General features: G+C 39.3%; 1 protein-coding gene across 1 annotated transcript in view; it reads right to left on the bottom strand.

Moving 5' to 3' along the window:
• The window catches only part of LOC121376277, a 66,447-nt gene extending 51,466 nt beyond the window's left edge, over positions 1-14,981 (bottom strand). Inside the window, exon 1 of the mRNA XM_041504146.1 lies at positions 14,844-14,981. Coding sequence (XP_041360080.1) covers positions 14,844-14,857 — 14 coding nt within the window. The 5' untranslated portion in view covers positions 14,858-14,981. The remainder of the gene's footprint in view (positions 1-14,843) is intronic.
• Between the last annotated feature and the right edge of the window lie 2,450 nt (positions 14,982-17,431).

Here is a 17,431-nt window from a genome sequence, read left to right on the forward strand (position 1 = left end):
TCTCAATATCTGTGTGGTTCTTAACCATATATGTCTGACGCAATATAACCGTAAATAAAATGTGTTGAGTTCGTCGTTAAATAAAACATTTCCTTCTTTCATTTCTTTCTGCTTCCATCAGAGAACTGTACAAGCACGCCTGTCGTGGGCACGAGAGTTATGTCTGACTCCATGACAGGTATTTACCTTTTTAGAAGCGCCCTTTTTACTTAGATGGAGAAAAGCATATGCTATGTTATAATTCTGTGCAGTGTTTACAAGCTAGGGTATATCATTTTAAACGACCATATAATCAGGTTAAAAGCAGCGGTAACTCAAACCAATCGCTTTCTATTTACACTCAATACTATAATATAAACAACTGCCCCTCATCTAACCTGAGCGAGTTCATATGGTCGACACACGCAGGCAATAGTATCTATTTACGCACGCGGGTAATAGTATCCATTTACTAGCGTGCATTGCATCAGCCAAGGGTATTTCGGTAACGCGCACGTGTAGAAAGTGGGGGAAAAGGTGAAGCGTTCATTCACCTGGCGTGTTTACGTTTTGTCGGCACGAAAATTCCTCCTCGATATCGACGCCACCTCGGTTACCTTTTCGCGGGCTCTCTGCTAATGCCAACATTATGACATTTAAGAAAATGGTGGGAAAGGGGAGGAATTTTGTATCGACATCTTGGGCAGCAGGTATTAGGTAACGTGCTGTCAATAGTTTAAGAAGGAAAAAAAATAGAAAAGAAATCAGCGTCAGCCATATGTGATAGATATAGAGAATATCTTGTTACTACGTTTTGATATCGTGGTTATTTGGCGAGGTTCAGATAACGGTGTAACAGGTGAGCCAAATAACCACGATATCAAAACGTAGTAACCTCATATTTTTTTATCATACAACCCCTTTCAAGTTCTATTTTTGTAATATGTTTCAGTCAAAAGCGGAACAGAAACTAGTATTTATTATCGCGTAGAAAATACTACTGATAGTTGGATAATAGCAGGTGACCGAAAGCATCATTAGAATGGCAAAGCCAACCAAAAAGTGATGTGTTTCCAAATTATAAATAAAACACTTTGATTATATTTCAAAGTCTGTTGTGTCACAACATTACAATCTGTTAACATAAACGCAAGTTTATGTGTGACCTAAAGATCTATATCACTGGCTGCTAGTGATTGTGACGTCAGACGCTGTTTCCAATGTAAACATTCTTTGCAGGAAGCTACTTGCTCTTTTGTCTCAAATTTTTTAATTCCAAACGCTGACTAGTTCTGAATGGGAGAGAACAATGGAGAATTGAAAAATAAGAGGTAGTTTGATATTACTGGAAGTGTGAATGCTATATTTATTTATGCAGTGCAACAGTTATTGTTGTAAATGGGTGTTTGAAAACTGAGGAACCGACTTACCTCAAAATTTACACAAAAAAACACATAGCAAAGCTAAGGTTATCCTGCTAGCAACGGAGGTGTTATCAGACAGTGGCATAATAACACTTCGAATTATCATGTAGGGGTTATCAGGTCACAGAAAGCATGATTGCATGATAAATCGCGATAAATCGGATACGGGTTCATAATGGCGTATCACTAAAGAATAGTGCAGTTTGAACTTTGACTCATAGAGATGACACTTGTTATACTACTACCAGAAGACCGGGTTTCTTTCCTCACTTCTGTCTTGTGCGTCCTGACGTCAGAGGTATCCAGGGACCCGTCCCCAATAAAATATTTAAATACTCATTTTTCATATACATGTATATATATATATATATATTACGTTTGGACGTTCTTTTCACAAGTGCCCTTAGTACCACCCTCCCCCACCGCAATACCGTTTCTGGATTCGTTCCTGGCCGCTCAACGACTTTGACGGCTCTGCTGCAAATGCAGAAAACATGTGCCAAATTCTATTACTTTTAAAACAGGAACATGTGGTTCCAATCAATTAATATCTGTTTTGACGACTGCTGGATTGATGTCACGAGGTCATTCACGAAGTGGTAGAATTCCGGAGGCATGTTTTGGGGTGTTTTTTTGTGTTTTTGCTTAATGTTAGATGAATATAGCAGACGACAGCAATGGCGGTTCTAATCATGTAGGTAAAGTTAGTTTATTTTGTTTAACGACACCACTAGATCACATTGATTTATTAATCATCGGCTATTTGATGCCAAACTTTTGGTAATTTTGACATATAGTCTTAGAGAGGAAACCCGTTGTACTTTTTTTTTCATTAGTAGCAAGGGAATTTTATATGCAACATCCCCACAGAGAGGGTAGCACATACCACGACCTTTGATACACCAGTCGTGGTGCACTGGCTGGAACGAGAAATAGTCCAATCCCCCCCCCCCCCCACACACACACACACACCCGGTGGGCATCGATCCTAGACCAACTGTGCATCAGGCGAGTGCTTTACCACTGGGCTACTTCCCACCCCCTTGACGTCATCAGTGAATCTGTTTGCAAGTGCTCCTGACTTACCACTGTTGTCATCTTGTCAATATATTAAAGGCATATTGTCACAGACCACTGACCTATTTAATGGTCCAACAAAGTATTACCTGAACAACAATAATTTAATTTGTCCCTAAATGTACTTTATTCAACCATCTTCATAACCACCCTACTCCATTTATTAATGACATTTTGTAAAAATAATTGAATTATGGCAATGGCCCATAATTCAAAAACTAAAATTGCTGAGAATGATGACATTTATTTCACTCCATCATGGTTCAGTTAGGTGATGGGATAGCTAGATTTGGATTCCAATAATTAATGTAATTTGTTTATATTTTTTTATTATCCATTTTTAGAGAAATAAAGTCCTTAAATCCGTGACAGTATGCCTTTAACTACTCCAGTAGTGAATTACATTTGGTCTTAACGATTGCTCATTTTATTATCACATGACGGCCTGGGTGTAGTAAAAACATTTCAAAGATGAATTGTGACGTCATATACATGTTGGAAGGAAATGTTTTATTTAACGACGAACCCAACGCATTTTATTTGCGGTTATATGGCGTGAGACATATGGTTAAGGACCACACAGATATTGAGAGAGGAAACCCGCTGTCGCCTTTTCGATTAGCAGCAAGGGATTTTTTATATGCACCATCCCACAGACAGGGTAGTACATACCACGGCATTTGATATGTCAGTCGTGGTGCAGTGGCTGGAACGAGAAAGAGCCCAATGGGCCCACTGACAGGGGATCGATCCCAGATTGACCGCACACCAAGCAAGCGCTTTTTCTCTGGGCTACTTCCCTCACTCATATAGTTAACAGGTGGTAAACATAAACTGCGAAAGACGGAATGTAGCCCAATGGTAAAGCGTTCGCCTGGCGTGTGATCGATCTAAGATAGATAACCGTCGGTGGGCCCCTTGGTCTATTTCTTGCCCCAGTCAGTTGTCCATAACTAGGATGATAAAAGCCGTGGCATGTACTATCCTGTTTGTTGGACCGTGCCTGTAAATGATCCCTTGATCCCATTAGTCCTTGGCATGGTGACAACAGGTTTCCTCTCTCAGAATCTGTGTACCCACATGTTCGAAGTCATACAAACGTAAATGAAAATGAGTTTCTTCCTTAATAAATTGCAAAAGATCAACAAAGATATATGCAGGGCCGTAGCTAGGATTTTTTGTTTGGGGGGTTAATGAGTAGTTAATAGTCTAAAACTCCTTAAACGGTTAAGAAGAGAATTTTCTTTAGGTTTCTATAATGCTTTCCGGATTTTTTTCGGGGGGGGGGGGGGATTGCCCATCTTGTCCCACCCCCACCCTCGCTAGCTACGGCCCTGGGCCACGTTCTACGAAGCGATCTTAGCCCTAAGATCAACTTAAGTGCATAGGGTAGTGTCACGGGGATTCTATAATACCCGTAACTGAATGAAACACGATTATCCAAATCTCTCTCCTAACTGTATATCTATTAGATCTCTCTGTAACAGGCTGTTATACCCGCTGTGGCTCGTCTAGGTATGATCAGAGATACGATCTTATATAAAGTATATATTATTATAGCACGTTTAGTTCACTAGAAAACACAACAAAACACAATACACTTTGGAATCTGTATTAACCTACGCTGACAAATGTACTGCCGCAGTAGTTAATTAATAACAACAATAATAACAACCCAGAACTGATCACTTAATTAGTTAATCTCTAGGTGTCTAGTTTACACAATATGCTAATCACTTCACCGTGACACAACACCCACACGTGTGATAATTGAGAAACGCTAACACACACACGTGTGATAATTGAGAAACGCTTCTAGGGGAACTTAATTAATAAAGGAATTACAATTCTATTCCTAACTGGTTAATTTTTAATTAACCCTTACTACTCGTTCAATAACGTGTGATAATTGAGAAACGCTGCCAGGGGAACTTAATTAATAAAGGAATTACAACTCTATTCCTAACTGGTTAATTTTTAATTAACCCTTAACTACTCATTCAATAACCTTGCAATACAGACTTAATACTGGTACCTATCACAATAAAGACAATAACCTACAGTTTACCTAGGTCCTCTAGGATGACTGGCTAAGCTATATATATATATATCAGAACGGTGAGGCTACAGAATACTGCGTCAGATGACCGGCAGCGCCGTCTAAATAATATTGGTATAATACAGTATTAAAATATTTAAAGTCACATCAATCACATCAAGGTTATACACAGAGCAGAAAATATATATTTACCAAAGTCCCGTCTGAACTAATATAGATCGTTCAGTGGACGGACAGCGATCCCCTCGAGCCTTCCTATCGTTTCTCCTCGATATCTCTAAATCCTAGCTATTTATTCAAAACTCTCAGAGACAGCGAATATCGCCTGGGGGTACATCGCGGCACCGAATCCCTACAAGTGCTATTTCCACCGCGACCAAGCGGTATTTTTTTTTCTCAGATCGTCAGACTTAATGTCGCCAGTTCGCTAGAGATTCCACGGTCGCGCGGAGGTATTACGTAACTACTGGCCACATGGCCTCCGCACCTGGCTGGGTGTGTATTAGAAGTACAGCTCGATGACCGTCGCGCAAGGTATCACGTAACAAGTTGCCCACCTGGCTAAGTACATTTGGAACTGCACACGGCCTTCTAAAACAATTAATATCGCCACAGGCGAAAAGAAATTAAGAGCATGTACCGTCACAGGTAGCTATGCGCCTGAGGTAATCTTAGGGCTAAGATTGCTTCGTGGAACGGGGCCCTGGTATGTACTTATGTATTTTAATAGAATACCGAAGTAAAGAGAAAGTTATCTTGACACATAAAATGTACTCATTGGGAGTACACAAAAAAAAAAAACGAAAATGTTTTTAAAAAAGTAAATAATAAATGCATTAAAAAAATAAGATTATAACTAAAATAACAAACACTTTCCCGTGAACCAACAACATCTTGTTATTTCAGTTTGTTTTCAATTTCTACTCGTTCGAACGTACGCTACTTTGCAAAATGCCAATTTCTTAACAGCATTGCATCATTCAGTACCGCACGTGCCCGTCTGTTGGATCGGTACCAAATGGGTCTGCTCTGGTCAGGTGACTTGGTGCACGCGCGAACCACATGCACTAAACGATCACAGAGCGGTTGACATACGCAGTTGCAGTTTGGCGGGAATCCTCATTGAGCGTGTAATGAAGCATGACCTTTGATCTTGGTGTCGTGTTTACGCGTCAGAGCACTGTATGCGAAAAGGCACGCGGTAATCAGCGGGTTTTGTTTATGATGGTAAACACGTGAGTGAAAACAAGTCATTCATTATTCCCATCGTTTTTGACAAATCTGTTGCGCGATCGGTTTAAGATCGATCACCGTCGGTGGTCCACAGAGCTTTTTCTCGTTCCAGCCAGTGCACCACGACAGGTATATCAAAGACCGTGGTATGTCAATGGCGTAGCCAGCAATGAGGCAGACGAGGCGCTTGCCTCGTCTGGAATTTCCCCAGATTTATTTTATTTTTCCCATGACACTGATATTTATTATACAGGTCTGGGTTTACCTCGCCGTTTGGTTCTTTTCCCCCTCTCTGGCTACGCCCCAGTATGTGCTATTCTGTCAGCAGGATGGTGCATATAAAAGATCCCATGCTACTAAGGTGAAAACGTAGCGGGTTTTCTCTCTAAGACTATGTCAAAAATTACCAAATGTCTGACATCCAATAGCCGATTATTAATAAATCAATGTGCTCTAGTGATGTCGTTAAACGAAAACAAACTTATTTTACATAGGAATTTGGAGTGTGTGCCTAAGACAGATGTGCTTGAACCTTCCATGAATGGAAGCGCACGTTAAACAGTTGATTTGTTCATTTATCAATTACTCGATAGATAAATATATCGATCAATCGATCGATAAATAGATTGATGGATGGATACATGTGAATCAGACCATCTTTGTGATTTCCAGTTTATATAATAGTGCAGAATTTGTACATTATTTAATCACATAAAATAAATCTCAGCTACAAAACTGGTGACGAATTCGTAAATTAAGCAAATAATATAAATCGCAGCTGCTAGACCAATGACGAATCCCTTCATTAATCATAAAATGTAATCAAACCAAACCAATGAACAATTTGTGTATTAATTCCACTGGCCTAGCTACTAAAACTGGTGACGATTTCGTACATTAATCAAGTAATATAAATTTCAACTACTAAACTGATGAAGAATTCGCACAGTGAATCGAGATATATTAGGCTATTTCAGAGAATGGTAACGAATTCATGAAGGTCATCATATCATGTTATTAGTTAATCTCCGGTAAAATGGTGAAGAAATCGTACACATGGTCGTTACTAGTTCGAGTCACCTTCAGCCCTCCCCTTATTGATATGTTGTAATACGTCGGCAATTGCTGAAGAAACCCAACGCCTTTATGCGAAACGAACCTGCGCTGTACTTTCTTGTGGTGACGTAGAGCAATGTGTGTGCCCACGTGGTATTGGTTAACAACATTCAAGTTTAATGTCATGACTGGACTCGAGAATAATCAAACTAAAGTTCTGTGGCATCAGATTCAGGAAGGAAGGAAGGAAATGTTTTATTTAACGACGCACTCAACACATTTTATTTAAGGTTATATGGGGTCAGACATATGGTTAAGGACCACACAGGTATTGAGAGAGGAAATCCGCTGCCGCCACTTCATGGGCTACTCTTTTCGATAAGCAGCAAAGGATCTTTTATATGCACCATCCCACAGACATGGTAGCACATACCACGGCCTTTGATATACCAGTCGTGGTGCACTGGCTGTGACTAGAAACAGCCTAATGGGCCCAACGACGGGGATCGATCCCAAACCGACCGCTCATCAAGCGAGCGCTTTACCACTGGGATACGCCCCGCCCCAAAATGGTGACGAATTCATATATTAAGAATATAATTGATATCTTAGCCATTCAGTCGGCAGAGCGCTTAACTGTGAGTCGTAGGATCTAACCACATCGGTGGAACCATTCGTTGATTGGATTTTCTCCCGTCCCAGTCAGTGCATCACGTCTTGTATATCAAAGGACGTGGTATATGCTGCTCTGTCTTTGAAAAACTGCATATAAAAGATCCCTTGCTGCTAGTTGAAAAATATAGCGGGTTTCCTCGGAAGACTGTGTCAAAATTACTAAATGCTTAATATCCAATAGCCGATTATTTCTGAATAATGTGCTGTAGTAGTGGCATTAAATAAAACACATTTTAACTGTACATATCAGTTTTTAAACTGGCGAAGAATTCGCATAGATAATCGATGATAATTCCCAGAACGGAACATAGTTAATGCAGCTCATCATGTTTTGTTAATCTAGGTTACAAATGGTGAATAAATCGTACACATAGTCCTTATCAATGGTGAGGAAATATACCATAATGATATTGTGTTAATGGTGGGGAATGTATACAAGTCGTCTTTGTGAATATCAGCTTACACACACACACACACACACACACACACACAAGAATGATTAATATATTTCCTCATTTTGTTAGTGGTAGCTTACGAAATACTTCAAGAATTCCTACATAGCATCATAGTTATGAGCGTTAATTAAAAGAATAGTAAGAAATCATGCAATTCGCCATTATGTAAGTCTCATCTGAAAACATAGTACAGAGCATCATTATGTAGCCTCGGCTAATAGAATGGTGAACAATTCATGCCATTCATAATTATGTAGGTCTCTGCTAAAAGTAAAATAGTACAGATCATCATTATTTTAGCGTTATCTGAAAGAATGGTGAAACGTTAATGCCATTTATCGTATTTATGTAAATCTCAACTAATTAAATAGTGCAGATCATCATTATGTCTGCGTTATCTGAAAGAATGGTGAAACGTTAATGCCATTCATCGTATTTATGTAAATCTCAACTAATTAAATAGTACAGATCATCATTATGTCAGCGTTACCAAATAGAATGGTGCAAAAACCATGCAATTCATCATTATTGAAGTCTCAGCTAAAACGAAAATAGTGCAGATCATTATTATGTCAGCGTTAGCTAATAGAGTGGTGAAGAAACCATGCAATTCATCACTATAGAAGTCTCAACAAACACAATAGTACAGATCACTATTATGTCAGCATTAGCTAATAGAATGGTGAAGAAACCATGCAATTCATCACTATAGAAGTCTCAACAAACACAATAGTACAGATCACTATTATGTCAGCATTAGCTAATAGAGTGGTGAAGAAACCATGCAATTCATCACTATAGAAGTCTCAACAAACACAATAGTACAGATCGTTATTATGTCAGCATTAGCTAATAGAGTGGTGAAGAAACCATGCAATTCATCACTATAGAAGTCTCAACAAACACAATAGTACAGATCATTATTATGTCAGCATTAGCTAATAGAATGGTGAAAAAACCATGCAATTCATCACTATAGAAGTCTCAACAAACACAATAGTACAGATCACTATTATGTCAGCATTAGCTAATAGAATGGTGAAGAAACCATGCAATTCATCACTATAGAAGTCTCAACAAACACAATAGTACAGATCACTATTATGTCAGCATTAGCTAATAGAATGGTGAAGAAACCATGCAATTCATCACTATAGAAGTCTCAACAAACACAATAGTACAGATCACTATTATGTCAGCGTTAGCTAATGGAGTGGTGAAGAAACCATGCAATTCATCACTATAGAAGTCTCAACAAACACAATAGTGCAGATCATTATTATGTCAGCATTAGCTAATAGAATGGTGAAGAAACCATGCAATTCATCACTATAAAGTCTCAACAAACACAATAGTACAGATCACTATTATGTCAGCATTAGCTAATAGAGTGGTGAAGAAACCATGCAATTCATCACTATAGAAGTCTCAACAAACACAATAGTACAGATCACTATTATGTCAGCGTTAGCTAATAGAATGGTGAAGAAACCATGCAATTCATCACTATAGAAGTCTCAACAAACACAATAGTACAGATCACTATTATGTCAGCGTTAGCTAATAGAGTGGTGAAGAAACCATGCAATTCATCACTATAGAAGTCTCAACAAACACAATAGTACAGATCACTATTATGTCAGCGTTAGCTAATAGAGTGGTGAAGAAACCGTGCAATTCATCACTATAGAAGTCTCAACAAACACAATAGTACAGATCACTATTATGTCAGCATTAGCTAATAGAGTGGTGAAGAAACCATGCAATTCATCACTATAGAAGTCTCAACAAACACAATAGTACAGATCACTATTATGTCAGCATTAGCTAATAGAGTGGTGAAGAATCCGTGCTATTCTCATTATTTAAGTCTAATAAAATAGTGCAGATCATCATCATGTCAGCATTAGCTAATAGAATGGTGAATAATTCATGCAATTCATCATTATTGAAGTCTCAGCTAACACAAAAATAGTACAGATCATTATTATGTCAGCGTTAGCTAATAGCACGGTGAAAAATTCATGCAATTCATCATTATTGAAGTATCAGCTGAAACAAAAAATAGCATACATCATCGTTATGCCGTCGTTATCTAAAAGAATGTTGAAAAATCCATGCCATTCATCGTGTTTATGTAAGTCTCGGCTAATAATACAACGAAACATCTGCCGCGTTCATTACTATGTGATTGCTATCTCCGCGATTGGTGAGGAAACCCCTTTTGACTTCTAGTGTTTTCGAGTGCGGAGTATCTAGTATGTTCGAGTGCGGAGTATCGTCTAGCAGAGTTCACAAATAAAGCGCTCTGTATCACTACCACGACTTTAGATTGTCTGGGGACTGTTGATGATTTGTTTGTTTTTTGTTTGTTTGTTTTGGGGTTTTTTGGTGAGTTTTTTTTGTGGGGGGTTGGAGCGGTTATGTTTTTGTTTGTTTTTGGTTTGGGGATTTGTGTGGGTTTTAGATTTGTTATTTTTTATTTGTTTTATTTATTTTATTTTATTTTTTGGGGGGAGGGGTGTTATTGCACTCTGTTTATGAATTTCCCAGTTAACCAAACATGTTACGAAACATGTACATAGTTTATTAAGTTAGTAGCTGCCAAAACATATCGGAGAATTTTTGTACCACGTTGCAGCACGTCAGAATCCTATATAGTACCTTCATTAGGAAATGTGGCGAATTCTTCTGAATTCTCATGGCTGTGGATCTCACTAATTCGGGAGCAAGAGGTTTTGTGTCTGTTCCGAGCACAGAGAGGTCTACTTAGTGTGGTAATGTCATTAACAGCTGCAGAAGGGTTGTAGAAATTCGAAAACACGTTTGCATATTATTTAATGCTAATATATCCCCACATGTCAGTGGTTTTGAGGTGAAATCTTTTCGGGTCAGCATGTTTGTACTTAATTCGAGAGTGATTATTTTGAGCATATGTATTTCGCACAGCGTTTATCGCTTTGACTTGGATGAAATCGTATGTTCAGATTATTATGCGTGTACATCGCGCAATTTAATGGCTGCAACATAAGAGCTTTTTTTCTAACTTCCTGTAGCAAATTAGTATCTGATATTCTATTTCCATCCCTCAGCAGAAGTTACAAACATTCCCATGCATGCAAAGAAATGATATGCAAAGTTTGTTTAAAATAATTGTCTTATCAAATAAAGGTCCATTAAGATAAGCGTTCCCTTTAAATCTCGAGAATACTTCAATGTTAACATTCAAACTGATTTAAAGACCTGTTAGAAAGTATATTCAGAATCAGGACTCGAATTCAACGGCGACACCGTCGGCAATTGCCGTAGATCAAGAGAATTGACTGATGGCAAATTCTTGCCGTTGGACAAACGTTATTCTAACTGTTACTGGTTGATTTCATTTCAACTTATTTTCGTGCTTTTATCCAATTAAGGTGCAAGCACGCTGTCCTGGGCAAACACCTCAGCTATCTGGGCTGTCTATCTGGGCTGGGTTAGTTGGTTAGTGTTTAGTGAGAGAGAAGAGGGTGTAGTGGACTTATGCCTACCCACGGATCCCTTAAGTACTCGCTCTGGATTGGAGCCGGTACCGGGCTGCGAACCCTGTACCTAGAAGCCTGTAGTCCGATGACATAACCACTGCGCCACCGAGGCCGGTACCACTGGTTGAAAACTGACGTAGGCAGGCTCCGAAGTGATCACTTAGTCCAAGGCAGAAATCTTTTGAAAACTGCCGTAGTAATTCGTAGCCTATTATTTTCTAATATTTTGCATTGATTTTTTACGACCTGGTTGTATAGCGGAACAAACAGCCAGTGTGAATCTGTTTCAGAACCACCTGTTCGGTTTGGTACTACAGCCAGATACGGTCATATAGCAACATTTTGAAGTGAAAATAAATGGTTATATAATGTATGTTCTCAAAGGTATATGTTGTTAGTGCCAACGAGAACCCGTTGCATTAGCAGTTTTCTTTTGATGTTGGGCAGTTTAACATTAGGAAATGCTTGTTTAGTGGCGAGTTGTCATTGAGAGAGAGAGGGAGAGAGAGAGAGAGAGAGAGAGAGAGAGAGAGAGAGAGAGAGAGAGAGAGAGAGAGAGAGAGAGAGAGAGAGAGAGAGAGAATCGTCTACAGGCAACTCCTCCGAAAATAGCAGCAGGATATCCGTTATATGCATAGGGGCGGGACGTAGCCCAGTGGTAAAGCATTCGCTAGATCTAGGATCTAGGATCGATCCCCGTCGGTGGATCCATTGGGCTATTTCTCCTTCTAGTCAGTGCTCCACAACTGGTGTAACAAAGGCCGTGGTATATACTGTCCTGTCTGTGGGATGGTGCATATAAACTATCCCTTCTTGTCAATCGAAAAGAGTAGCCCATGAAGTGGCGACAGCGGTTTTCCTCTCCCAATATATGTGTGGTACTTAACCATATGTCCGACGCCATATAACCGTGCATAAAATGTGCACTTATATGCACTTCCAAATAGGCAGGACAATACATACCAGGGCTTTTCATATACCAGATGTTGGGCACTGCTTGGGTTGAGGAAAACAAAACTGTGACTGAGCCTGCAACCCATTGCATCCTAGACGAAAACATTGGATTCATTAATCTGTTGAAGTATTCTGAAAACACCGACTCGCTAGCAAGTGTTAGCCTGCTGTGTTGTGACTGGCGGAAGCAAAGATCACGTGAACTGGAAATGTCATTGACTTTCCTAAGATCGCAAAACAAGAGTATATTTTTTTAATGTCAAGATCTGATATCACGCAGATTTTTTTTTTTTTTTTTTTTTTTTTTTTTTTTTTTTTTTTTTTTTTTTTTTTTTTTTCTTTCTTTCTTTTCTGTTTTTGTGTTGTTTTGTTGGGGTTTTGTTTAGTGTTTTTTGTGTTTTTATATTTGTGCTCTTTTTTTTTCTTCCTTATTCTTTTTTTTATGTTTTGGGGTTCTTTTTTACTTTTTTTCTTTTGTACTGGTAATCACATGATTCGTCTACACAACCGCGGGCCTGTTGGATTATATTACACAACATAATATGTTAAAAGCGATTCCACTGGCGTATACGCGTGCATAGATCTATACACAGAACTGATTCTGGATTCGCAGTGCGTTAAACCAACGTTCATGTTAGTTGTTAATTCTCTCCTTTTGTTGTTATAGTACATGACACGTTAAACATACAGGGTTAGAACACACACACACACACACACACACACACACACACACAGAGAGAGAGAGAGACACACACACACACACACACACACACACACACAGATTGGGGGAGAATGCGATGTTGGAGGAGGTAACAAAAAACCTTCCATAGTTTTAAGTAATATTTTTAGCTGTTTAGTTGACTTTTGGTATACTTACCCTTGCAGCTAATCGGAAAGAGTAGCCCATGAAGTGGCGACAGCGGGTTTCCTCTCAAAATCTGTGTGGTCCTTACCCATATGTCTGACGCCATATAGCCGTAAATAAAATGTGTTGAGTGCGTCGTTAAATAAAACATTTCTTTCTTTCTTTCTGGTATACAGTAACTATTGTATGGCAGCTAAAGGCTGAATAATGCACCATTGTTTTTGCAATGTATATTTTAAGAATATGACACGAAAATATATTTAGACAAACATATTCCAATGTGTTTGAACAGGGTTTTAGTGTTTTCGTGTTTTTTAACTCTAAAAATCCAAAGAAAAAATATATACTAGTACTTTCGAGCAAAAATTAACATCGCCGATTGTCAAAATTTTAATGAGGTCATATTGATCATTTCTTTTTCTTTGGTCAGTTCTGTGACTGTAGATTGGGCAATCCACAAATACAAAACACAAACATAACTACAATTTTAATAAACGCGTGTGTTACAGCTTTCAGCAGTTATCGCCAATTGCCTTCGTACAAAAATGAGTCTGTCGCCATATATATATATATATATATATATATATATATATATATATCTGTGTGTGTATGTGTGTGTGTGTGTGTGTGTGTGTGTGTCTGTCTGTCTGTCTGTCTGTCTGTCTGTGTGTGTGTGTGTGTGTGTGTGTGTGTCTGTGTGTGTGTATATTTTCAATTAATTTATTTATTACTGCTTTGAAAAGTGGAGGACCGCTGTCAACTCGAAAGTCTGGTGGATAAAAATACAATTATTTGAGGACCTTGATTTATTAGGGGTTTGCAGAGAACATTTTGAAAGTCAGGTGTTAAAAGTACAGCATTTCCAGCCTTCTGAGCATAGTCAGAGGGAAAGGTTGGGGACCATAACCTTTGACCCCTAACCTTATTCCACGGCCCCTGCTCTGTAACACAAACCTGTGAAAAACCAACCATCTTCTTAGTATTAAACTGAAGATTAATGCTAATGATGTATAACAAAACAATATATATATATATATATACACACACACACACACACACACATATATATATATATACACACACACACACACACACACACACACACACACACACATATATACATATACATTTTTAAACATATACCCGAAATGTAGCTTTAACGATATTTTATTTAGTGAATTTTAATTTGAATTAGCGTGCTACTCGTTTCTCGCTTAGAGGGCGGGACGTAGCCCAGTGGTAAAGCGCTCGCTTGATGTGCGGTCGGTTTCGGATTGATCCCCGTCGTTTGGACTATTGGGCTATTTCTCGTTCCAGCCAGTGTACCACGACTAGTATATCAAAGGCTATGCTGTCTTTTGTGATGGTCCATATAAAAGATCCCTTACTACTAATGGAAAAATGTAGCGGGTTTCCTATCTAAGACTATATGTCATAATTACCAAATGTTTGACATGCAATAGCCGATGATGAATAAATCAATCTTCTCTAGAGGTATCGTTAAACAAAACAAACTTCAACTGTTAACCTTTTTTCGCTTACCTGTGTATTTTCATCTTGAGACGGAAATCTTTCGTCACCGAATATATTTTCCAAAGTTACGGTCTTGTCTAGATTAGCTGTCGGTGTGTTCCAGTGTTATGGGTACACCCGTGTATGTAGCGCACTCGCCGAGCGGCGTAACACTGACAGTAAATGATGTGTGTGGGAATCGGTCTATCCCTTACAAACCGATGGAGAAAAGAGTAACTGCGCCCCCTGCCGGGCCTGCCAGTAGTTCGTGATTTGTCAGTTGCCGAGGTAGGATATATCAGTTACATTCTTGGTGAGTGGCCAGGCAACGTGGTGTGCGTATATGTACGTACGTTCGTGCGTGCGTGTGTGTATATGTGCGTATCACTAAACGAGCTATTGTCATAGCAGTACATTTTATACACAAGCATAGGCGTACGAAACAGGAGCAGTGCTGGAGCAATGAAAGAAATGTTTTATTTATCGACGCACTCAACACATTTTATTTACGGTTATATGGCGTCAGACATATGGTTAAAGACCACACAGATATTGAGAGAGCAAACCCGCTGTCGCCACGTCATGGGCTACTCTTTTCGATTAGCAGCAAGGAATCTTTTATATGCAACATCCAACAGACAGGATAGTACATACCACGACCTTTGTTACACCAGTTGTGTGCTGGAGCAAAACCTCAAGTTCGGGAAAATGAGACCTTTTTACCATGTATTTCCATCATTGTAATCCATGTAAAAATGCGTAGTGATTAGTTTGCAACCCTGTATAGATGTTTGGTAGTTACGGCAATATGAATAAATTTTGTTATCCAAATTCGGTCAGCCTGCCCCACTATAAAAATGGGACCCCGTACGCCCATATACACAAGAACTTGATACATCTGTCTCTGTCTATCCAATCTCGTCCATCCATCCATCCATCCATTTATTTATCCATCCATCCATCCATCTGTCCGTCCAATCCATACATGGTCATCTATATGATGCCTGGCTGCCTGGCTGCCTCTCTCTCTCTCTCTCTCTCTCTCTCTCTCTCTCTCTCTCTCTCTCTCTCTCTCTCTCTGTCTCTCTTTCTGTCTGTCTCTCTCTGGCTCTGTGTGTGTGTCTCTCTCTCCCTCTCTCTCTCTTTGTCTGTATGTTTCTCTCTCTCTTTGTCTGTCTGTTTCTCTCTCTCTCTCTCTCTCTCTCTCTCTCTCTCTCTCTCTCTCTCTCTCTCTCTCTCTCTCTCTCTCTCTCTCTCTCCTCTCTCTGTGTCTGTCTCTGTCTCTCTCTGTCTCTCTCTGTCTCTGTCTCTCTCTCTCTGTGTGTCTCTGTCTCTGTCTGTCTCTCTCTTTATCTCTCTCTCTCTCTCTCTCTCTCTCTCTCTCTCTCTCTCTCTCTCTCTCTCTCTCTCTCTCTCTCTCTCGCTCTCCATATATATTTACATGTATACATTCATTCATACATACGTACATACATACATACATGCATACATACATACATACATACATACATACATCTCTCTCTCTCTCTCTCTCTCTCTCTCTCTCTCTCTCTCTCTCTCTCTCTCTCTCTCTCTCTCTCTCTCTCTCTCTCTCTCTCTCTCTCTCTCTTCTTCCTCCATCCATCCATCTATATATCCATATATCTATCCATACATCAACCCATACTTGCATACATACACCCACCCACCCACCCACCCACCCACTCACCTATCCATCCATCCGTCAATCTGTCCATCCATCCATGTCTCTATCTATCCATCTATCTATCTATCTATCTATCTATCTATCTATCTATCTATCTATCTATCTATCTATCTATCTATATATATATATATATATATATATATATATATATATATATACTCTTCAAAAAAGAAACGCAAAAGGGTTACAAAGGGGTTATAACTCCGATTTTATGTTTCCTACCGGTTCATGCTTTGTGAATATAAGGTCATTGCATGTCCCAAACACATTCCCACGGTTACATTCGATAAAACGCAGCTACTGTACAATAAAGTTCCAAAATGTGAATATTCGCAAAAACGCAGCCACGTGCAAACCATGTCACCACTGCACGTGCGTTGTCTGCACGTGCAACATGAACACCGACAGTATAAAAGTGCAGGGTGTTCGATTGCCTGGCCTCTGTATCTGGCCGACAGTTGACAATCCAGGACATGCCACGTCTCAGTGAACCGCAGAGAAACAATGCCATCGGTCGACTAGACGCAGGCGAATCCAGAACGGCCGTTGCCAGGGCATTCCATGTGTCCCCAAGCACCATCTCCAGACTGTGGGAGTGGGAACTATTTTCGCGTGCCCCTATCCAAAACGGTTCAGGCACGTCCACCATGGATCCGCGTTCTGGCATCGTCAGCCCACGGTTCCATGGCGGAAGGGGGGAGGGGGGTGTGTTTGTATGATGGGGACATATAATAAATGGTAAGACCTTACATATAACATTACATTAACAGGGACAACTGCATTTATCTTTACTTATATATATCAAAATGATATATTACCTATATTTCTATTATATTTTGAAAACACCATAAAATTTGTAATCAGGCTATATCATTTAACTTATTTATTAATTGGTGTCTTTTTTTTTTTTGAT

This window comes from Gigantopelta aegis, chromosome 1, assembly GCF_016097555.1.
Source record: "Gigantopelta aegis isolate Gae_Host chromosome 1, Gae_host_genome, whole genome shotgun sequence".
In the NCBI taxonomy this organism is placed as follows: Eukaryota; Metazoa; Mollusca; class Gastropoda; order Neomphalida; family Peltospiridae; genus Gigantopelta; species Gigantopelta aegis.